The sequence below is a fragment of the Cricetulus griseus genome, chromosome 8, assembly GCF_003668045.3.
Source record: "Cricetulus griseus strain 17A/GY chromosome 8, alternate assembly CriGri-PICRH-1.0, whole genome shotgun sequence".
NCBI lineage: Eukaryota > Metazoa > Chordata > Mammalia > Rodentia > Cricetidae > Cricetulus > Cricetulus griseus.
In genome coordinates, this window is record NC_048601.1 from 84,279,065 (window position 1) to 84,303,616 (window position 24,552).

At 37.2% G+C, this 24,552-nt stretch overlaps 2 protein-coding genes across 2 annotated transcripts; both read left to right on the forward strand.

Moving 5' to 3' along the window:
* The first annotated feature begins 7,388 nt into the window (after positions 1-7,388).
* Positions 7,389-8,336, forward strand: LOC100764863 (putative vomeronasal receptor-like protein 4). The gene has a single exon (XM_027429761.1). The coding sequence runs from the start codon at positions 7,419-7,421 to the stop codon at positions 8,334-8,336; it is 918 nt and encodes a 305-aa protein (XP_027285562.1). The 5' UTR covers positions 7,389-7,418.
* Positions 8,337-21,701: 13,365 nt separating this feature from the next.
* On the forward strand, positions 21,702-22,643 carry LOC100769206 (putative vomeronasal receptor-like protein 4). Its single transcript, XM_027429760.1, is given in 1 exon segment — positions 21,702-22,643. A coding segment is annotated over 1 exon segment (942 nt).
* The last annotated feature ends 1,909 nt before the right edge of the window (positions 22,644-24,552 follow it).

Sequence of the window (24,552 nt, forward strand, 5' to 3'; positions counted from 1 at the left end):
TACTTCAGAGAAGAGGGTGGGCATCAAAGAATCTCCACATGAAGTTTCTTTCTTTGTTGCAAAAGTTATCACTAGATAACAAAATGCCTTTGCCTTGAGTGCTGATGGTATGCTGTCCATATTGGACAAGTGAGACACAAAAGAAAGTGACTGACAAACTTTGCCAAGACAGGTGGGTCAGTCCTTCAAAATTCCTGCTTCACAGAAAAGTCTGTCAAATATTCTAGGCCTGTAGGTGAAAGAAGGATGCCCCTCATTGCAGAGGAACCTTGGGTGACTGTCCAGGTTGACAAATGTTTTCGTCATTTCTATAGTTTTAGAATTTGTTTATTCTGCACTTCCTTTTTTCTCAGATAATATTATATCCTTCTTGGGTCTCTGATTGAAGTGAAGACTAGATAGCTATAGTTACAGTTTCCTTGTTATAAAATTCAGAAAAGAAACTGATAAAAGTGGTGTTAAGTGTATAAGGTTGAGAGATATAAAAGCTTAAATTGTTTACTAAGAAAATATTTTGACAGAGAAACTTTGATGTGGAAAAACAAAAGAAAGAAAGAAAGAAAGAAAGAAAGAAAGAAAGAAAGGCGTGGTAGGGGAAGAAGGGAGGGAGAAGGGAACTGGGATTGTCATGTAATTCAATCTTGTTTGTAATTCAAATAAAAAAAGAGAAAATAATATGAGAAAGAAAGAAGGAAGGAAAGAAAGAAAATATTTTGAAGTTTGTAATACAAATTAGGATAGAAAGTGAATTATGTACACAACGTTGGACTCATCAAGTTAGGAGAGATATTGGAGTATTTTTTATGAATTTGCCAAATGCAGATGGATTAGACATTGTGAATGTAATTTTTATCCAGTAATTATACTTATTGTATATAAATTTCAATGTTAGAGTGAAAACCCTCCCTTCAACTTAGACAAGAAAGGGCAGAATGTTATGGGTTATTTTGATCACATTCTGATGCGCCTGAGACTGACAATAAAGTTTCTTCGAATCAGAGGGTGTAAGTAGCTACTAGCTGACCAAAATTAAATGTAGTGGTTTTGTATTAGAGGACAGAGAGAGAGACAGGGAAAATAGTAGGGTTGGACTTAGAGAGAGTCTTGGCTATTTTTGGATCTAAGAATGAGAGAGAAGAGGTCACTAGTTGCTTCTCTGCCACTTCTCTGATCATTCAGAGTCTTATCCCGATATCTAACTCCCAAAATTTTATTAATAAGGAATAAGTAGATAAATGTTTTACCTCAAACAACAACATCAACTGGATACTAAGTGTTTAAATGCCCAAGACTCTAGATCTTTTTCTATCAGTTTCTGGATCTCTCTTGACATTGGGCTATGTACCAATCTATGTGTATGTCAGAATATCACTAGGTATCATTACATTGACATTTCTTTCTCTTGTCATGTTTGGTTCTATCCTAGGTCTCTGGGTCATTCAGCCTGTGGGACCTGGTGATCAAGACAGTGTCACAGGTCTGCTTACTCTCTTGGCAAGGGTTTCAGGCTAGACTAGTTATTGGTTGGTCATTTCTTCAAACATTAGGCCAACCGTATCCCAGCCCATCAAACAGGCAGGAAAATATGTAGGAGGAAGATTATGTGTCTGGGTGGACATTTTCTTAATTTTAACAAAAGTGCTGTTATTTTTTGATGAGACTTCTGAAGATACTGTCAAGTAAGCATAGAGGCTAACAGGAATGCTTTAGTAGCAGAAATGATACAGGATACCTTGGGGAATCAAAATTGTTTTTCTATTTCTTTTAAAAGTGGTGTTATTATTTTTCATTTTATTTTATCCACAATGACTGGGATCAGCTAACCCACATAGACAGATATGGCCTGGGGAGAACAGCTCACACATGGGAAACCCAGAGCTCAGCTGTTTCTACTCCACTCTTTTCCTGGAATTAGGGAAGTGAACTTTTCCAATTGATGGTACCACTTTCTAACAAGCTCAAGGTCAGAACTGCCTTTTACAGATGACATGATAATTATGGGTGTAGAGGGAGATGAGCTGATGATATTACTTCCTTATAACTACTTCTGAGGGCCTCATTCTACACGGACGTTGATCAAAGACCCAGGCTGGTGAGTGTTTGCTTTTCTATTCATTAATAGTGAAAGCTTTAAGTAGGCCACAGTGAAGTGAATCAAGATTTTCTGTAATAAAATGATTAGAGAATTCAATGCTTGGAATTTTACTTTGGGGTCATTACTGTATCACAAGCAAACGCAACAGATGACAACTGTGTGTTAGTCTTCCATTCATTTCACAAAATACATGAAATAATTCAGAAGGTGAAAAACAGAGAACCCACATTTATTCATTTGCAGGAGTACATTGATAATATTAAATTACATTTTAAAAATATTTTGTCTTGAGGCAGGCGGATCTCTGTGAGTTCGAGGCCAGCCTGGTCTCCTGAGTGAGTGCCAGGATAGGCTCCAAAGCTCCACAGAGAAACCTTGTCTCGAAAAACCAAAAAAAAAAAAAAAAGAAAAAGATAAAAGAAAAAAAATATTTTGTCTTTTGTCGTTTTACTACTTTTCTCGAGTTAACTGGATGCATTTATTGTTATGAGACTTAAGCCAGAAATATACAACAAATGTTAACTAATTTAGTGTTTATCAGTAATTTTCTGTTCTGTTAAGTTTGCATATACTTAGGAATTCTGAGGAAAGTTTGAACTAGTTTCAACTAGTAAAATATAAAATATTCTTAACATTGTATATGTAAGTTTTTAAAAATTCACATATATTTATTCTATTGCAGTGATTTCTAGTAAATATTTTCTGGGTATTTAAAAATATCTGCATATCTCACCTCTCTTATTTATTAAATCCTTGAAAAATTATGCTTACAAAAATGTTAACTAGAGAAATTTCAGTTGGCTATTGTATGTTTTCATTAAAATAATGTTAAATTTAATATTTCAAGTTTTCTAAATTGAATTTAGTAACATTGATACTTATATAATATTGAGTAAGCTTTTCATTAACATGTGAAAAATAGTTTCAATTCTCAAATAGTATGAAATTATTTAAAATCAATATCCCCCAGGTTTCCTCTAATAGTTACATAATACAGTTGCTCATTAAAATGCACATTCATAAAATATGCCAAGTAAGTTTTACTGCTGAATGTCATAAATCCATTTTTATGTTGCTGGAATATGTTGCTAATGTATACGGAGACTAAGCAGAAAATGAAGGCAGGTGTGGTGGCACATGACAGTAATGCCGTCATTTGAAGGCTAAGGCAGGAGCATTGGGAGTTTGATTGAAGCCAGTCTGAAGTTGAGAAACACCACCCACATACATATCAAAATTAAAGTGGAAATCAGATAACATAAATTATGAAATTGTTGTTTTAATAAATGGAACAAACTATGATAATAAATGTCATTGAGTCACTGGACACAGAGCGTCCCAACCACAAAAAGCAAATGAAGGAAGCATTAGTTTATGTTTGCAATCATTACAGAGTTTTCAGGTTGTTTTGAGTAATTCACATATAAAATTCTGCACTGGTGCTCTAGGCAATACCCTGGTGGATCTGATCCAGTCACCCAGGAAACAGAGATACACTCTCCATTTTCCTTAACGTTCATATTTCATGAACACATTACATATAACCCTCAGTTTTTCACTCAAGTGATGTAAACATATTTATGTTAGCAGCCTCAGTACACAATATGCTATTGATCTATTCTTAGACCCTGTAATTCAGTCATCACACACACGCACACACACACACACACACACACACACACACACACACACACACACTTCCAGTGAACATTTTCATATCTTTTCCAGACTCAAATGCTATAACGTGTGATCAGGCTCTGGGTCTGACTGCTTCCCCACAGTCTCTGCATGACAGACACTTCTGCTGCTCTGCTGTATCTCAGGGGACCTGGCTCATAACTGTGAGATTGTAATATCCTAGCCAGTGTCTGTGTGCTTACAGTTGCACCTGTGCTAAACTCAATTTCCACAGAATCATTTATACATTGAAATTATATAAGAGTATCAGGTAATTACTAAGAATTAATAACTTAAATAAGTAATCACTATTTATGCCTGCTGGCATTATGTATTTTGTAAAAATTTCATGGAACTATTTTGAGTGGCTAAGGTCTTGATCTTCCTCAGATTCCTGAGGACTTATTAATGTTGCTGACAGTGGACAGTGCCTCAGCCAACACCATGTATCTTGTCCTCTGGAAATCTCATAATCATTCTGTGTTCTCTCAGAGCAGTCATTCTGATTTTTGATCATCTTTAACTAAATATGGTAAAACTTAAAATGAAAATGATACTTTTTATTTAATGTATAAATATGTTCACTATATTATTATCTCCACAAAGCAGACTACAAAACCACTGCTTCATAAATTCATAAAAAGACTGATCCAAATCAAATATTGTGATAATAAATGGATAAACTGATTTTTCTTGGAAGAATGTAGAGCTATGTATGCACAAAGCCACTCTTGGTTTCTATCGTTGTCCATCTCTTCAGACAGCTGCTTGCAGACTACTTGGTCTTTAGATCTGGGTCAATTTAATAGTAATGGCTTCTCCATACTATGAAAGTTTATGAGTACACTTTTGGTTTTAGCACTTACAAATAAATATTAAAATCTTTAATGTGAAAGCCGTAAGCACTGCAATTTATTTTTTCAAATAAAACAAATAAATTTTCTCAGTGCATGTACATGTTAACAACTCACTTTTATCAATGGTAGCTATGGTCTTTTCTGGTTCAGCCTCAGCTGGGTTGAGGTCCAGAGAAAGATTCCACTTGATGAATTAGGAGATGCATCATTTTCTGTAAGTCATCAATTTTTACAAATCAGTGCATATGAAATATACATGTTGTAGAGCATATCTTTAAGCTAAGGAAAAAAATCATTTTAGATTATGACCTTATACCTTATAATGTCATTCTTTTATATTACTTGTAATACATGTGTATATTGATATATTATACATGTATAATCATTGAAAATTATTTTACATATATGCTTTGTCCATTTGCAGTTTTACAATTTGAATTGGACTCCAGTTCTCTCAGTTTGGAGACCAAGGTTGAATTAAGTGTTATCCTGGAGCTTTTATTTATTTAATATTTACTTATTTTATTTTACATATATGAGTGTTTTGCCTGTATATATGTCTGTGTGCTACCTGAATGCCTGGGTCTGAGAGGGCAATAGATCCCCCAGAACTAGAGTTACAAATGGTTCTGAGCCATTATGCCATTTTTTGGGAATTTAACACAGGTCCTTTGCAAGACTAAATCATGCTCTGAACCACTGAGCCTCTCTGTAGCTCAAATACTGGAGATTTAAAAAATGAACATCACTATGGAGCTACTATAAATGTATATTGGTAGGAGAATCACAAGTTTGGCTCTGGCAATTTGAGATAAATCTATACCTATTCTAGATCAAGAGTTTTTGAAGCAAATATAATGTAAATATAAAATGTGTGAATTATGTTGACATATTCACGGGTACATTAAAGGGTTGGCTCATACATTAACTTCTGCATTATTTCTATGCATGCATTCATGGATCCATCCATTATATATTCCACATCCATATGTGTGGAATATATAATTGGACTTTACAATATAGTTACGCAGTCTTTTTCTCACAGAAATCTGGATAAGTGTAGTAGTTTTATATTTCTTTGTCACAAAGCTAATTTCAAGGTACCGAATTAAATTAATTCAATTTAACATTGATACTGGTAACCACAAATCACTAACACAAGCACGAAATCTAACACTGTTGATTGAATCTGTAAAAACTGTCTGGGTGCTGATGGCAAATGACAACACTGGGGACTGTGTTTTCCACTACATTTGAAGGAATCTCTTTTAAAACAGAAATTCCAAAACAGGATCAATATATGATCATCTTCAGCAAGTTGACGTTTGTCACAATGTGTTGAAAATACACATTTTGTATTGTATTTGTGTCACCTGTGCTCTCTTGTTGGAGCCCCTATCTGCACATCATCAAATGCGAGTATGAACCCTGTAGTGACTGCAGATACCAGAGCAAACCGGGACCATGGGTAGGACTGAGTTTGTGTGTGGAGCGTTAGACGGGAGAATGACAGTTCAAGTGATCTCATCAGGGAAGCTGGAAGGGAGCACTCCTTAGGGAGGGGAGGACGGAAGGTGGGAGGAAGGTAAAGGGGGAAAGCAGCATACAATTGATGTGATAGGAAAAGGGGATAATGGGGGGTTGTGATGTTATGTGCAGGGAGATAAATACAAAACAAGGATGTAGGGAGATAAAACAACAATCTGGATTGCTGGAAAAGTCATAGGAAAAAAGAAATCACAAGGAATCACATTATTATGAATTACCCGACACACACACCAAAAAAGAAAAGAAAAAAGTGTTTGTGTTGATAGCTGGGAGTTAGTTCTTTAAACCTGAAGTGGAGTGTTCCAAAAGGTGTTGGGATGGGAACTAAATTGGGAGGCATCTAGGAACATTTGTACCCATAATCAATGGCTATACAGCTAACAGGGTGTGGAAAGTGCCTCCAGCTCTATGTATGTCTTTAATTCTGGATCCTGAGAATGTAACACTTCAGAGAAAAAGGAACATAAAAATGGAAAATATGAACTATGACAGACATTTTGTTGATTAAAATACTGGGATTACCATGAATTGTCCTTGTGATTCCATTAGAATTATGAGTGAAAACATAGTTGCAAACTAGAACATATTAAGATTATGCAACATGAGACTGAATCACATCACGATTTTGGTTTTTTTTGTGAATATTTTCCAGGTCAACATAAGTTTTATTTGGTTGTAAAAATGTGATTATTATTCTGTTTCATCACTACTGTTTAGGTGTTAACTATTAAATGAGGCAATGTAAATCAATAGACTAGGATTTCTAAGACATGACACCTAGATGCAATACAGGCACATAAAGTGTTCATTCTGCATTAAATGTGGCTTAGAATGCATTTATTATGCACAATACACTGTATACACAGGAAGTATATAGAAGGCATATAGATATAGGCCATATCCAATGGGAACTTCAAATTTTTAAAGCGATAGTTTAATCAAGAGTAAGTAGGTCAGCTGGGCTTTGGTGGCTCAAGCCTTTAATACCAGCACTCAGGAGGCAGAGGCATGTTGATCTCTGTGAGTTTGAGGCCAGTATGGTCTACACAGAGAGTTCCAGGACAACCTCCAAAGCAATACAGAGAAACCCCGTAGAAACCCCAAAAGAATAAGTAGGTAAATCAGGATGTTGATATAGACATACTGACCATTGAGTCACAGATTTGATGAATAATCTATATTTTTTCAGATATATGAAATAAGTTTCTACTATGATCTTAAGATGAATACACTTTCCACATATGTCCTCATTAAAGAATGTCCTTTATTTCCAATCTGGACTTGGAGTCCTCGCCAATATATTTCTCCTTTTTTTCTACACTTTCATAATCATAGTGCATAAATCTAAGCCCATGGACCTGATCTCCTGTCAACTGACCTTCGTCCACATAGTGCTGGTTCTCACTGGAGGGGATATTTGGCTTACAGATGTATTTGAGTCACTGAACATTGAGAATGACTTCAAATGTAAGACAACTTTTTACATAAACAGAGTGATGAGAGGCCTCTCCATCTGCATCACCTGCCTCCTGAGTGTGATCCAGGCTGTCACTATCAGTCCCAGTACCTCTTTCCTGGCAAAATCTAAACATAAACTAAAAAAATACATAATCTATGCTTTCCTCTTTTTGTGGTTTTTCAACTTGTCATTCAGTAGCAACCGGATCTTCTATGTTGGGGCTTTTACTAATGTGAGTGAGACCAACCAGATGAAAGTCACCAAATATTGCTCACTCTACACCATGAACTCTGTCATCAGGGTACTGATTTTAACAGCAACAACCTCCAGAGATGTGTTTCTTGTAGGAGTTATGCTGACCACAAGTGCATACATGGTGATTATCTTGTTCAGACATCAGAGGCAATGCAAATATCTTCACAGCCTCAGCCACTTGAAAGCATCTCCTGAGAAAAGGGCCACTGTGACCATCTTGCTTCTGGTGGTTGTCTTCGTGGTCATGTACTGGGTGGACTTCATCATCTCATCCACTGCAGTCCTGTTATGGATGTACCACCCAGTCATCCTGACTGTTCAGAAGTTTGTAATGAATGCCTATCCCACAATCACTCCTTTGGTACAAATCAGTTCTGATAACAGAATTTTCAATATGTTGACAAACTTGTGGTCAAAGTGCCACCAGATTTTTAAAAAAGGGTAATTTTTCTCATTTTTAATAAAGCGATTTATTCATTTTTTATTTAAATTTGTGAGAATCATGTCAGCATGTATGTATGTGTGAATTCCTGGTGCCCTCAGAGGTCAGAAGTGGTCAATGCTCCTCTTCCCCCAGAACCGGAATTGCAGAGGGTTGTAAGGAGTCATTCTGGTGATGCAGCAATTCTTTTTCTTCTTCTTCTTCTTCTTCTTCTTCTTCTTCTTCTTCTTCTTCTTCTTCTTCTTCTTCTTCTTCTTCTTCTTTTTTACCAAACTAATGATTCTTCTTAGACTGTTTAATTGTTCAAGTAGCAAATCAAGGTTCTTCTTTAAATAAAATTTGTGGTATTACACATGTACGTTGTTGTGAAATTTCTGCTGCCAACTACTATAGAGTCCTTTAAGTTCATTGTAAACAATAAGTTTGTACTTCCACAGAAATTCTCTTATCCTCTCCTTTTTATTTTATATCATAAATATTCCCTTGAAGCTGAGGTTACTCAAAGGAATCTCCTTATTGGTAGTGAATTTTTAAGCCTTTCTTTTGAAGGGGCACCATGAGAACCTGAAAACAACCCAGGTTATTGTCAAGGTTATTGTTTGCTCTGTAGAAAATCATAGACAACACCTGTTGTCCTGGAGACAATACTTACACAACTAACTGAATGTAGTTATCCTGACCCGCGGGACAGCAACCTAGAGCAAGAAGTCCCAGTACTAGAAGCTTCATTTGGTGATGAGCAGTTCCATTTGGGGCACTGTCCGCCCTGTTATTTGGCCATTTCATTTAGATCACTTTCTTATATTTATACACTTTAGGAAGCTTCTACTGTATTAAGTTTTTCACATGGTCCCCAAAGTGTTCCTTAGTTTTAGCTGTCCCCCCAGGCATTCCCTTTATAGCCCCCTTCTCCCTGTCTTTCCCCATTTAATTCCCCTTTAGACCTCCTCATCCATCCATAATAATATATTCTATTTTCCCTCCCTTGTGAGATCCCTGACCTCTATACCCCAACTCTATATCTAACCTCTGTGGTTATCACATCTTGCTTATTAATGACTTAATAGCTAAAGACCAAATACAAGCAAACATATACCATGTTTGTCTTTCTGGGTTTTTGTTACATCACTCAGAATGACTTTTAATAGTTCAGTCCCTTTATCGGAAAATTTCATTACTTTTAATGTCTGAGTAATATTCTATTGTGTTAATGTACCACATTTTCCTTATCTATTCTTCTGTTTAATGGAAATCTGGTTGTTTTCATTTTCTGGATATTATGATTACACAAATGTCTATCTAGTAGGATGAAGTGTCCTCTGGGTATATGCCCAATAGTGATATAGCTGAATCTTGATGTTGCTGTATTCCCAGCTTCCTGAGGAACCAACACACTGATTTCCATAGTAGATGTACAAGTTTGTGCTGCTAACAGCGGTGAATCAGTGTTTGCCTTCCTTCCCAACCTGGCTGCATTGATACATTGTTTATCAACTAAGAAAGTTTGCCTGGAGATCAGAATGCAAAGCTAGCCACAGCCATAGAAGCTGGACAGTGGTGGCTCACACCTTTAATCCCAGGACTCAGGAGACACAGGCAGATGGATCTCTGTGAGTTCAAGGCCACCCTGGGCTACATGAGAGTGAATCACTCTAAAAAAGAAACAGCTCACACTTTTAATCCCAGCAATAGAGAGAATATAAGGAGCTCAGTGCTGTCTCAGGCAGCAGTAGATTTGGTGAGAAGCAGTACAGTCTGGAAATGCAATCTATGGTCTGGTGGATAGCCCCCTCAGTCTGAGCATTAGTAGAGGTCAGAGATCTCTGGTGGTTTGGCCGCTTGGCATCTCTGATCTTCAGCTTGGACCCCAATATCTGTCTCTGGCTTTATATTATTCATGGGCATTCTGACTGGTATAAAGTGAAATCTCAAAATAGCTTCAGTTTACTTTTCCCTGATGACAAGAGAGGTTGAAAGTTCTTTCAGTGCTAACCAGACATTTGATTTAGATGATTGAGTTATTTATGTATTTACTGAATTATGTTAGTTCTTTGTTTATTTCATTCATGTTTTAATTGAATTGTATGATTTCTTCTTTAGTTTCTTCATTTCTTTGTTTATTTCAGGCTATAATCCTCTGTCAGATGTACAGCTGGACAAGATTTCTCTGCCATTCTGTGGGCTGTCTTTTTACTTTATTAACTGTCCTGACCTGCAGGATATCAACCTGGGACAAGAGAGTCAGGATAGGGAATGGTGACAAGAGATGCAAAAAGAACGACCACAAGACAGGATTCTGATCAAGTGGCAAACTTTACTTTTCTCAGGCTAGCTTATGTAGTCAGGATATGGGGCGGGGGCAGAATGGGTTGTTTGTGCACCAGGTGTTGGTATAGGCAGGATATTAGGAAGCACAAAGAGGATGTTTGACAGGGTAAAGAGTTCATGAGTAAGAGGTCCAGGAAGGGGTTGCCTAGGTGACTGAGCCTGTGGGTGGAGGACTGGGTTAAGTTGTTTCTTTTCTTGAGCTGAGGTTCTAAGGAGCTGCTATGTAAAGGTTAACTATGTGGCCTGCCAAGCATGGCCTAGGATCTCATGCCAAGCCCTGAGATTTGGCTCCCAACATATTCCCCCTTCCTTGTATAAAAGAAGTGGCCAATTTTTTCAGCAGAGGGGGATAGAGGCCTGGCTCCCAGTTGGAGAATCGATGTGGATTTTATAAAGGACATTTTTCTCTGACCTCAGGGATGGCTTCTTGGAGCCATCTGAAAGGCAGGACGGTCCAGATGCCTTTTGTGGAGGTGGGTAGCTTTAGGACATCGACCCCATTGCACACAGGCATATTCCTCAGAAGACAAGGTCTCCTTGCAGTGCCATCCAGGTCTGCACCTCTGAAGCTGGCGTGGGTAAGAGGGTTAGTATTGGACCAGGACAGGCTGAGTGGCAGAGTCCACTTGTTGCTTGACAAAGGCCACAGTTGATTAAAGGGCCAAGGGGCAAAGGAAAATAATAATAGGAACCCTATCAAAGGTCCAAGGAAGGGAGGGAGGAGGGTAGTGAGCCATGGGGAAGCTGTAGGAATGGGTAGAAGGAAGCAAAAAGGAGTAACAGGAGGTTATTTTCCCATATGAGGGAAGCCAGCCAAGCCAATCATTGAGTCAGTGTCATCATAGTCATTTTCAGGGGAGCGTAGAATGGGTTGATCGGGACATTGGACAGCAGTGTCAGAGACACAGGACTGTCAGCTTGTGTTCAGACATACAGCCATCTTCTCCTGACATTGAAGTTACATCACAACATAGCAATATTGAAAACACTGTACTCGCTATAGAGCCAGAAACCAAAACTGCAGCAGCAGAAATAATTACTTTAGTGGAAATTCCAGGACTTAATAAATGTCCCACAAAGTACCCCAAAACAAAGAAGCACTTGGTCAATGAATGGTTAAGTGAGAAGAATGAGAAGACAGGAAAACCTTCAGACAGCTTTCAGAAAGGCCTCTGCGCATAACTACAGATCCAGAGCTGTTAGCTACACAACTCAGTTCTTTGCGAGGTCTCACTTACAGCCCCCATGTATACTCTATTCCTAAGCATTGTATTAGATTTACATCACCATTCCTTTTAGAAAAAGAGAAGGAAAGAAACTGCTGAAAACATTTCTGGCTCATGCAAAAAGCGAAAGTGGAAACACCAAGAGCAGCGATTTGGACAGGGATTTTTTCAGAACCCAAAGTCTCATAATAGGAGTCCCTCCTGACGTCCACATCCCCTTCCCCTCCTGCTCTGCAGAGCCAGCTTAGCATCACTGTCAACCTTCACCTCTCTAACTCCATGACCTCACTGGCAACTTCCCAGCATTCCCCAGGAATCGACAAGGAGAACGTTGAACTCTCCCCCACCATTGGCCACTGTAATAGTGGACAAACTCGCCATGGATCCACAAGCCAGCTGCAGAAACAAAGAAACACTGGCAGTTTCAAACATAATAGCATTAAGAAGATTGTGTGAAGCTTTCTTTCTTTTACTTTTCAAACCAACCTGCCATGGGCTTCTCGCTAGTGACCCTTCCCTAGCCTGGCCCCACCCACACTGTACTGTTGCACTTCGTGTCTTATGAACCCATCTGGTCTGCCATGTCGTCAGACGATCAACTCTTAGAGGCAGTTGCCAACTCTAGCCAATTTCTTTAATGGTTCCTTCCTGGGGGAACCATGGACAAAGATCCCCAATAAGAGGAAGAACTTTTTTTTTTCTTTTTAATCCGAGTTCCTCAAGCTTTGAGGATTCTTTGATCCCAGAAAGATAGAAATCTTCCTTGCTAATTTTATCAATTGTTTTTTCTTAACCCAAGTTCCCTGTGTCTTGAGGGATTCTGTGATCCCAGAAAGAAAGAAGTCTTCCTTGCTAAATGCTTGTCCCATTACTCACCTTTTCCGTGTAGGTGGTGCTCATGAACTGAAAGTCCCAAGTGCTGGGCAGACTGCTGGGTCTTCCTCCAACCGAGGCTCACAATCGACCTTGTCGTGGATGCCTCACTGCATGGACGGGCCTGTCTCTCTAATGAGCACTGAAGTTCCCAGATCTCCAACTCTATCCAGCTGCACGTTGGGCAGCAGTTGTCCCAACCTGCAGGACGTCAACCTGGGGCAGAGAGTCAGGGATAGGGAATGGGGACAAGAGATGCAGAAAGAACGACCACAAGACAGGATTCTGATCAAGTGCCAAACTTTACTTTTCTCAGGCTCGCTTATATAGTCAGGATATGGGGAGGGGCAGAATGGGTTGTTTGTGCACCAGGTGTTGGTATAGGCAGGATATTAGGAAGCACAAAGAGGATGTTTGGCAGGGTAAAGAGTTCATGAGTAAGAGGTCCAGGAAGGGGTTGCCTAGGTGACTGAGCCTGTGGGTGGAGGACTGGGTTAAGTTGTTTCTTTTCTTGAGCTGAGGTTCTAAGGAGCTGCTATGTAAAGGTTAACTATGTGGCCTGCCAAGCATGGCCTAGGATCTCATGCCCAGCCATGAGATTTGGCTCCCAACAATTAACTGCCCCTTTGCTATGCAGAAGCTGTTTAGTTTCATGATGTCCCATTTGATACCTGCTGGCCTTATTGCCTGTGGAACTGGAGTCTGATTTAGAAATCTGCCTGTCCATATGTTGAAGTTTGCCCTACTTTTCCCTTTAATTATTTCATTTGGGTCTTATTTTAATGTCTCTCAGACTCATGGAATTAATTTCTGTGAGAGCGAGAGATGGGGCTATACATTAAGTATCTTATATGTGAACATAAAATTTTCATGTACCGAAAGGGGAAGAGGCTGGCTTTTCTCCAGTGTGTCTTTTGTCAAAGATCAGTGGCTGCAGCTTAATGACCTCATGTTTGTACCTTCTGTCTGTCAGGTTTGGTGCAAGTGCGATGCTGTTTTTCTTATTATGGCTCTGTACTATAGATTTAAATGAATCATTATCATACCTCCTATAATAGGGTATGGGAAATATATAACCACTTTATTATCTATACTATAAATCTCAATCTTCCTCCAACAAAATTGAAATCAATCTAGCAGCATTGTGAAATAAGCCACATGTCACTAATACAAATTAGGAAATCTCTAGGAGAAAGGTTGTTCCAACAAGTTATGATTTAATATCACAATTCAAGTATTTCTAAAATGATTACTATTTATGCACAGATAGCCTTTCAATGTATCCCAGAAATTGTGTCTTATTGTTTTCATTTTGTGTTGTTGTTGAATTCTACCTTTAAACCTTAGTGCTCTGATAAGATATAGGGGGCATTCCAAATTTTTTGTACCTGTTGAGGTTTGCTTTTTGCGGAGTATGTGGCTCAGTTCCATGTGGTGCTGAGAAGAAGGTATATTCTTTTGTGTTTGGATGTAGTGTTCTATAGATGTCTGTTAAACCCAATTGTGTCATAACTTATGTTAGTTCTTTTGTTTCTTTGTTACCTTTCTGTCTCATTGTCATGTTTAGGTAAGGTGAACACTTTCCCATCACACAGAGACTGGACAAGGCCCAGTTGTCCCAGGACTTGAAAATTACCTCAATTTTCTGAGGGTCACCCAAAGATGCTATTGCCCCCAGTGAACAGAAAGCAGCTTAAAAACATGACTCCGACATTCCCAAGAGGTGTGGTGGGTAGTGTTTAGTGGTTGGTGGATTATGGATACTATTGTCATTTAGGTGAGTTGATTACAATTGTTATTGGTCATAGTCAGGGAGGAAATAAAGATGGTTGGATTTTGGGATTTCATCCTGAAAAGAAAATGGGGGATAGAGGAATTATAGGATAAAGGGGAAGATTATTGTATCCACTTTTGAACTAAAAAGGCAACTATTAGTCCTTATTTTTCATTGGTATATATTTTTGTACATTCATACAATTTTTTTCCATTTTTTATTTCAATTAGAAACAAGATTGTTTTACATGTCAATCCTAGTTCCCTCTCCCTCCGCTACCACCCATATTCATACAATTTTAAGGTTATTTTTATACTGTGTATATGTTTCTACTCTTTATTGCATTTACACCACTCATTTATCAATGTAATGTAAATTTCTCATCATTGAACATTATCATGACATGGTATTAGGATAATAAATCCAGGTTAATAGTCATCTATAACAATCAAACTTGTATTCATGTTAGGTATGATTTCAAGGTCAAACAGAGATATATTTTAAATAGATAAGTGATCTTAATGTACTTCATAGACCTACAGAATGTGTCATTTAAGATATTTTAATAGCAAGACTTTACATGACAATGATATTTGTCTGTTCCTTTAAAATTTTGCTAACCTGTAAGTATCTCAATTTTTAAAAAATATCTAAAATTTTATGAGACTACTTCAGACAAGATGATGGGCATCAAATAACCTCCTATTGGAGTTTGCTTTCTTTGTGGCGAAAGTTAGCCACTGGGTAGCAATCTGCCTTTGACTTGACTGTTAATAGTATGATGTCCAATTTGGACAAGTGAGACACAAACAAATGTCACTGACAAACTTTGCCAAGACAGGTAGGGTAATCCTTCAAAATTCCTGCTTCTCAGAAAAGTCTGTCAAATATTCTAGCCCTGTAGGTCAAAGATGGATGGCCCATCCTTGCAGGGAAACACTGGGTGTGTCCAGGTTGACAAATTTTTTGTCATTTCTATAGTTTTAGAAGTTCCTTGCTCTGTACTTACTTTTTTCTCCTTTAGTCTCTGATTGAGTTGAATACTAGATAGTTAAGGTTACAGTTTTCCTTGTTACAAAATTCAGAAAAGAAACTCACAAATGTGATATGACATGTATGAAGTTGAGACACATAAAAGCTTAAGTTGTTTATCTAAGAAAATGCTTTGACAGAAAACACCTGTAACAAAAAAATTGAAAAAAGAAAGAAAGAAAATGTTTTGATTTGTTACACAAATTAGGATAGAAATTAAATGAGGTACAAAATGTTGGACTCACCAAGATAGGACATTTATTGTAGTATTTGTTTGATTTTGCCAAATGCAAATAGACTAGACATTATGAATGTAATTTTACCCAATAATTATTCTTATTGTATGTAATTTTACTGTTTCAGAGTTAAAATCTTCCCTCTTTTTTAGACAAAAATGGAGTACTGTTGTGGGATATTTTGATCACATTCTGATGGTCATGAGACTGACAATAAAGTTTCTTTGATTCAGTGGTTGTAACTAGCTACTAACTGACCAAAATTAGATGTAGAGGTTTTGCAGGATTGAGGACAGAAAGAGAGACATGCAGAGTAGTAGGGCTGGATCTAGGAATGAGAGAGAAGTGGTCACTTGTAGCTTCTCTGCCTCTTCTCTGACCATTCAGATTATTATTTTGATATCTGACACTAGAATTTTTGTTAATAAAGAATAAGTAAGTAAATGCATCATCTCAAACAGCAACAGCAACTGGAAACTAAATATTTAAATGCCCAAGATTCCAGGGAATATGTCATTTAAATCACCACAGCTGTGGTCAATTTAGACCATCTTTTGTATACTTCATATCTTAGTCCCTGTCTAACAACCTTAAAATCTCTGTTTCAGACTTTCTTTTAGATATCATACAAAATATTTGAGAATTTTCTTTTGAATAATTTCAAAACACATTGCTTATATGTAGACATTCTTTTCTTCTCTATTTTTGCCTACATTTAGCCATGTGTCTAGAAGTGTTTCCATCATCTTCTGGCTAATGCATCTCTCATGAAACTGGAATTCAATCTAAGTGAATGTCAGAATATCATGAAACATTGACATTTTTTTCTCTTGTCATGTTTGGTTCTATCCTAGATCTCTGAGTCATCCAGCCTGTAGATCCTGGTGATCTAGACAGTGTTATGGGTGGGCTTAACAGCTTGGCAAGTGTTTTAGGCTAGAATAATCAATGGTTGGCCATTCTTTCAATCTCTAGACCACCCTTACCCCATCTAACAAGGAGGAAGAAGGTGGAAGATGGAAGACTGTGTGTCTGAGTGGAAATTTTATTAATTTTAGCAAAAGTGTTGTTAACTTTTTGATGAGACTCTGAAACCACTGTCAAGTAAGTTTGGAGATATAAGGAAAGCTTTGGAAGCAGGAATGATACGATACCTTGGGGAATCAAAAATGTTTTTACTTCTTTTAAATGGTATATTATCATTATTCATTTTATTTTATTCACAATGACTGGGATCAGATAATCCACATAGACAGATATGGCCTGGGGAGAACAGCTCACACACGGGAAACCCAGAGCTCAGCTGTTTCTACTCCACTGTTTTCCTGGAATTAGGGAAGTGAACTTTTCCAATTGATGGTACCACTTTCTAACAACCTCAAGGTCAGAACTTCCCTCTATAGATGACATAATAATTATGGGTGTAGAGGGAGATGAGCTGATGACATTTCTCTTATAGCTACTTCTTAGGGCCTCATTCTACATGGATGTTGATCAAGGTCTCAGTCAGGTGAGTGTTTGCTTTTCTATTCATTGATAGTGAAAGCTTTAAGTAGGCCACAATGAAGTAAATCAAGATTTTTCTGTAATAAAATGATTAGAGAATAGAAAATTCAATGCTTAGAATTTTACTTTTGAGCCAAACTCTATCATAAGTAAACACAACAGACAACAACTGTGTTAGTCTTCCATGCATTTCACAAAATTCATGAAATAATTTAGTGGGTGAAAAGAAGAGAACCCACATATATTCCTTTACAGGAGTAAATTTATAATACTGAATTACATTTCAATTATATTTTGTATTTTTTCATTTTGATGCTTTTCTAAAGTTAACTGACTATGGATTTATTTCTCTGAAACTTAAGCCAGAAATATACAACAAATATTAACTCATTTGGTGTTCATCAGTTATTTTCTATTCCATTAAGTTTGGATCTACTTAGGAATTCTGAGAAAAGTTTAAACTAGTAAAACATAAGATATTCTTAACATTGTATGAATAAGTTTTAAAAATTCACATATATTTGTTCATTCTATTGAAGTGATTTCTAATAATGTAACTATTTTCTAGGTATTTAAAAATATCTGGATATTTCACGTCACTTATTTATTAAATCCTTGCAAAATTATGCTTACAAAAATGTAAATGAAAAATTTCTGTTGGATATTAGATCTTCTCATAAAATAATGTTAAGTTTAATATTTCAAGTTTTCTAAGTTGAATTTTGTAGCACTGATACTGATATAATATTGAGTAAGCTTTTCATTAGCAGTGAAACATGTTTCAATTCTTGAATAGTACAAAATTATTTAAAGTCAAAATCTCCCAAGTTTCCTCTAATAGTTACAAAATACAATTGCGTATTAAAATACACATTCACAAAATATGCCAAGTAAGTTTATCTGCTGAATGTTATAAGTCCATTTTTATGTTGCTGGAATATCACTTATAATGTATACAGGAGACTTAACAGAAAGTGAAGGCAGGTGTGGTGCACACGCCTGTGATGCCAGCATTTGAAGGCTAAGGCAGGAGCATTGTGAGTTTGATTGAAGCCAGTCTGAAGTGTGGGTTGAGTGCCCCCCACATACACACACACACTTACATACACAATACCAAAATTAAAATGGAAATCAGATAATGTAAATTATGAAATTGTTTTAAAAATATATATCATTAAGTCACTGGGTCCAGACCATCCCAACCACAAAAACCAAATGATGGAAGCATGAGTTTATGTTTGCAATCATTACAGAGTTTTCCGTTAGTTTTGAGTAATTCACATTAAAAGTCTGCACTGGTACTCTAGGCAGGACCCTCATGGATCTGATCCAGTTGCCCAGGAAACAGAGATACTTTCTCCATTTTCCTTAACATTTGTATTTCATGAACACATTTGATATAATCCTCAGTTTTTCACTCACATGCTATAAACAAATTTATGTTAGCAGCCTCAGTACTCAATGTGCTATTGATCTATTCTTAGACCAGTAGTTCAGTCATCACACACACACACACACACACACACACACACACACACACACACACACACACACACACACACACACACACACACACACACACACACACACACACACACACACTTCCACTGAACATTTTCATATCTTTTCCAGACACAAATTCCATGTGATGTGTGATCAGGCTCTGGGTCTGACTGCTTCCAGGCTCTGGGTCTGACTGCTTCCCCACAGTCTCTGCAGTGACAGACACTTCTGCTGCTGCTGCTGCTTCATCTCAGGGGACCTGGCTCATAACTGTGAGATGCAATATTCTAGTCAGTGTCTGTGTGCTTCCAGCTGTGCCTGTGCTAAATTCCATTTCCAAAGAATCATTTATACATTAAAATTATTTATCAATATCAGGAAGTTAATATAAACTAATAACTTTAATAAGTAATCACTATTTATGCCTCCTGACATTATGTATTTCATAAAGATTTCATGGAACTAATGAGTGGTTAAGGTCACTTGATCTTTCTCAGATTCCTGAGGACTTAGTAATGTTGATGACAGTGGACAGTGCCTCAGCCAACACCATGGAAGTCACATAATCACTCAGTGTTCTCTCTGAGCAGTGATACTGCTTTTTGATCATTATTCACTAAATATGATAAAACTTCAAACTAAAATGATATGTTTTATTTAATATATTTGCATGTTCACTATATTATTATCTCCACAATCCACACTACACGAAGGACATAAATTCATAAAACAAGACTGTTCCAAATCAAATGTTGTGATAATAAATGGATAAAGTGATTTTTTCTTGGAAGAATGTAGAGTAGAGCTATGTATGCACTAAGCAGCTCTTGGTTTCTATTGTTGTCCATCTCTTCAGACAGCTGCCTGCAGACTACTTGGTCTTTAGGTCTGGGTCAATTTAATAGTGATGGCTTCTCCATATTATGAAAGTTTATGGGTACACTTTAGGTTCTAGTACTTACAAGTAAATATTTAAAACTTTAATGTGAAAGCCATAAGCACTGCAATTTATTTTTTTCAAATAAAACAAATAGCTGTTCTCAGTGCATGCACATGTTAGCAACTCAGTTTGTGTCAAGTCTATTCTGGTTCAGTCTCAGCTGGGAGTTTCCAGAGAAACATGCCACTTGATGAATTAGGAGATGCATCATTTTCTGTTAGTCATCAATATTTACAAATCAATGCATATGATTTGTAAATATTGTAGAACATTTCTTTGGTCTAAGGAAAAAATCATTTTAGACTATGACCTTTTACCACATAATATCATCCTTTTATATTACCTATAAAACATGTGAATATTGACATATTGTAAATTTATAATTATTGGAAATTATTTTACATATATTTGTGTTGAAAGATTTATTTATTTTATTTTACATACATGAGTGTTTTGTCTGCAGATATGTCTGTGTGACACCTGCATGCCTGGGTCTGAAAAGGCAAGGGATCCACCAGAACTAGAGTTACAGATGGTTCTGAGCCACTACGTTATTGCTGGGAATCTACCCCAGGTCTTTTGCAAGAGTAAATCATTCTCTGAACAACTGAGCCATCATTCCAGCTTGTATATTGGAGGTAAAAAAAAACACCACGGTGGAACTATTGTAAATGTATGTTGATGGGAGAATTAGATGTTTGGCCCTGGCAATTGAGATGAATCTGTACCTATACTAGATGAAGATTTTCTTTAAAGCAAATGTAAGGTAAATATAAAATGTGTGTAGTGACAACAGATACCAGAACAATTCGGGACCATAGCCTGGATGGAGTGGTGTGCATAGTGATGGAGAGGAGAATAGCAGGGTTCAAGTGATCTCATCAGGGAAATTGGAAAGGAGAGTTCCTTAGGAAGGGGGACGACAGAAGAAGGTGGGAGAAAGATGTACGGTTTAGCAGAATACAATTGATGTGATAGGGAAAATGGGATAAGGAGGGTTCTTATGTTAGGTGCAGGAAGATAAATGCAAAAGAAGGGGTAGGTAGATACAATATCAACATGGATTGCTGAAAAAGTCATGAGACAAAAAGAAAAAAAATCGTAAGGGATCATACTATTAATGAATTGCACCCCAAAATAGAAAAGAAAAAAGTGTTTGTCTTGATAAATGGGAGTTAGTTGTTTAATCCTGAAGTGGAGTGTTCCAACTCATGATGGAATGTGATCTACATAGGGAGACATCTAGGAACATTGAGACCCATAGTCAATGTCTATACAATTAACAGGGTGCGGAAAGTGGCCTCCAACTGTATGTGTGTCTTTAATTCTGGATCCTGAGAATGTAAGACTTCATAGAAAAAGGGACATAAAAAGGAAAGTATGAACTATGATAGACATTTTGCTGATTAAAATAGTGGGATTATCATTGTGATTCCATTAGAATTATGAGTGAAAACAGTTGCAAAATAGAGCATGTTAAGATTGTGCAACCAGAGACTGACTCACCTCACTATTTTTTGTTTCTTTTTTGAATAGTTTCCAGGTCAACATAAGTTTTATTTGGGTGTAAAAATGTGATTAATATTCTGTGTTTGTCACTATTGTTTTAGGTGTTAATTATTAAATGAGGCAATGTAAATCAATATGATGGTATTTCTAAGGAATGACACCTAGGTGTAATACAGGCACATAAAGTGTGCATTCTACATTGAATATGGCTGAGAATGCATTTATTATGCACAATATACTATGTATACTCAGGAAATATATGGTGGGTATATAGAAATAGAAATATAGGCCATATAAATGTGGAACCTCATAATTGAAAGACATACATTAATCAAGAATAAGTAGTTATAACAGAATGATGATAAAGACATAGTGACCATTGAGTCACAAGTCTGATGTATAATCTATTGTTTTTTCAGATACATGAAATATGATTCCACTATGATGTTAAGATGAATAGAGTTTCCACATATGTCCCCATTAAGGAATGTCCTTTATTTCCAAGCTGTTCTTGGACTCCTCGCCAATACGTTTCTTCTTTTTTTCTACACTTTCATAATCCTAGTGCATAAATCTAAGCTCATAGACCTGACCTCCTGTCAACTGACCTTTGTCCACATAGTGCTGCTCCTCGTTGGGGGGGAAATCGGGCTTACAGATATATTTGAGTCACTGAACATTGAGAATGACTTCAAATGTAAGGCAACTTTTTACATACACAGAGTGATGAGAGGCCTCTCCATCTGCATCACCTGCCTCCTGAGTGTGTTCCAGGCTGTCACTATCAGTCCCAGTACCTCTTCACTGGCAAAATTTAAACATAAACTAAAAAAATACATGGTCTATTCTTTCTTATTTATTTGGGCTCTCAATTTGTCATTCAGTAGCATCATTGTCTTCTACGTTGGTGCTTTTACCAATGTGAGTGAGACCAACCAGATGAAGTCCACCAAATATTGCTCACTCTTCCCCATGGACTACATCATCAAGGCACTGATTTTAACAGAGACAATCATCAGAGACGTATTTCTTGTAGGAGTTATGATGACCTCAAGTGCATACATGGTGATTATCTTGTTCAGACATCAGAGGCAATGCAAGCATCTTCATAGCCTCAGTCACCTGAGAGCGTCCCCAGAGAAAAAGGCCACACTGACCATCTTGCTTCTGGTGGTTGTCTTTGTGGTCATGTACTGGGAAGACGTCATCATCTCATCCACCGCATTCCTGTCATGGATGTACCACCCAGTCATCCTGAGTGTTCAGAAGTTTGTGATGAATGCCTATCCCACAATTGCACCTTTGGTACAAATCAGTTCTGATTACAGAATAATCAATATGCTGACAACCTTGCAGTCAACGTGTCACCAGATTTTTAAATAATGGTGACTTTTCTCATTTTTATAAAAGTATTTACTCTTTTTATTTATATTTGTGAGTATCATGTCAGCATATATGTATATGCGAATTCCTGGTGCCCAACAAGATCAGAAGTGATTAGTCCTCCTCCCATGTAACTGTAATTACAGAAATTTTTAAGGAGTCATTTTGGTACAGCTGCAATTATTGTTTTTACCAAACTTATTATTTTTCAGAGTCTTCTTAAGATATTTAATAGTTCAAGTAGAGAATCAAGATTCTTCTTTAAATAAAATTTGTGATATTACACATGTACATTGTTGTGAAATTTCTGCTGCCAACTACCATAGAGTCCTTTAAGTTCATTGTAAACCATAAATTTATATTTCCACAGGAATTCTCTTACTCTCTCCTTTTTATTTGATATCATTAATGTTCCTTTGATGCTTAGGTTACTCAAAGGAATCTCAATATTTGTAGTAAATTTCTAAGCTTCTATTTGGAAGGGATTTTAATGTGTTCTTTGACATCAAGAATAGTTTAAATACCCTATTTTAATTTAATTCTCTTTCCTAAGTGTAGTTTCTCTGAAAATAAAAATAACGTGTTTGGATATTCTATTTTAACTACAGCTCCTTAATTAGACGTATATGAAAATTTCATTTCCTGTGTATTTGTACTTTATTTCACCTACACCTATTGAAATATTATCAGTAGCTAAAATTGTTTATATACACACATGAGGTATGATGTGGTTTTGGAAATGTGTGAATGCATGTGTGTGTGCACAGAAGAAAAATATGTGTGCACAGGCACATGGAGGCCAGGATCCCCCTGTTTAGACGCTGGAATCCATCCATAACTATCTATTCTTTTTTCCCTTCCTAGTGAGATCCTGACCTCTACTCCCTTCATCTATATCTAACCTCTGTGGTTGTAATGTCTTGCTTATTAATGACTTAATACCTAAAATCCAAATATAAGCAAACATTTACCATGTTTGTCTTTCTGGGTCTCTGTTACATCACTCATAATGACTTTTACTAATTTCCTCCCTTTGTCTGCAGAATTCATTGCTTTTAATGTCTGAGTAATTGTAATGTCTATTGTGTTAATGTGCCACATTTTCTTAATGTATTCTCCTGTTTACTGGAAATCTGGTTGTTTCCAATTTCTGGATATTATGAATACACAAATGTCTCCATTGTAGGATGAAGTGTCTTTTGAGTATATGCCCAATAGTGGTATAGCTGAATTTCTTAAATATAAATTAGAAGCAAGCTTGTTTTTCGTGTCAATCCCAGTTCCCTCTCACTCCCTGCCTCTCCTGCCTCCCACCCACCTACTAGCCCATCCCATTTCTTTTCCCCAGGTGTGATGAGGCCTTTTATGGGGAGTCTTCAAAGTCTTTCATATTATTTGGAGCAGATCCTAGGCTCTCCCCAGGCTGAGAGAGTATCTCTCTATGTAGAATGGGCTCCCAAGTCCATTCGTACAGTGGGGATAAATACTGATCTACTACCACAGGGCCCATAGACTGCCCAGGCATTCTAACTGATGCCCACATTCAGGGAGTCTGGATCAGTACTATGCTGATTTCCCAGATATGAGTCTGGGGTCTATGAGCTGTTCCTTGTTCAGGTCAGCTGTTTCTGTGGGTTTCTCCATGATGGTCTATTCCCCTTTGCTCATCACTGTTCCCTCTCTACAACTGGATTCCAGGAGTTCAGCTCAGTGTTCAGCTGTGGGTGTCTGCTTCCACTTCTATCACCTACAGCAAGAAGGCTCTAGGATGGCATATAAGGTAGTCATCAATCTCATTATCAGAGAAGGGCATTTAAGGTAGCCTCCTCACTATTGCTTAGATTGTCAGGTTGGGTCATCCTTGTAGATCTCTGGACATTTCCCTAGTACTGGATTTCTCTTTAAACCC

What these genes read in the sequence shown, in the direction of transcription:
- LOC100764863 (XM_027429761.1), top strand. Translation starts at nt 7,419, where the DNA reads ATGTCCTCATTAAAGAATGTCCTTTATTTCCAATCTGGACTTGGAGTC.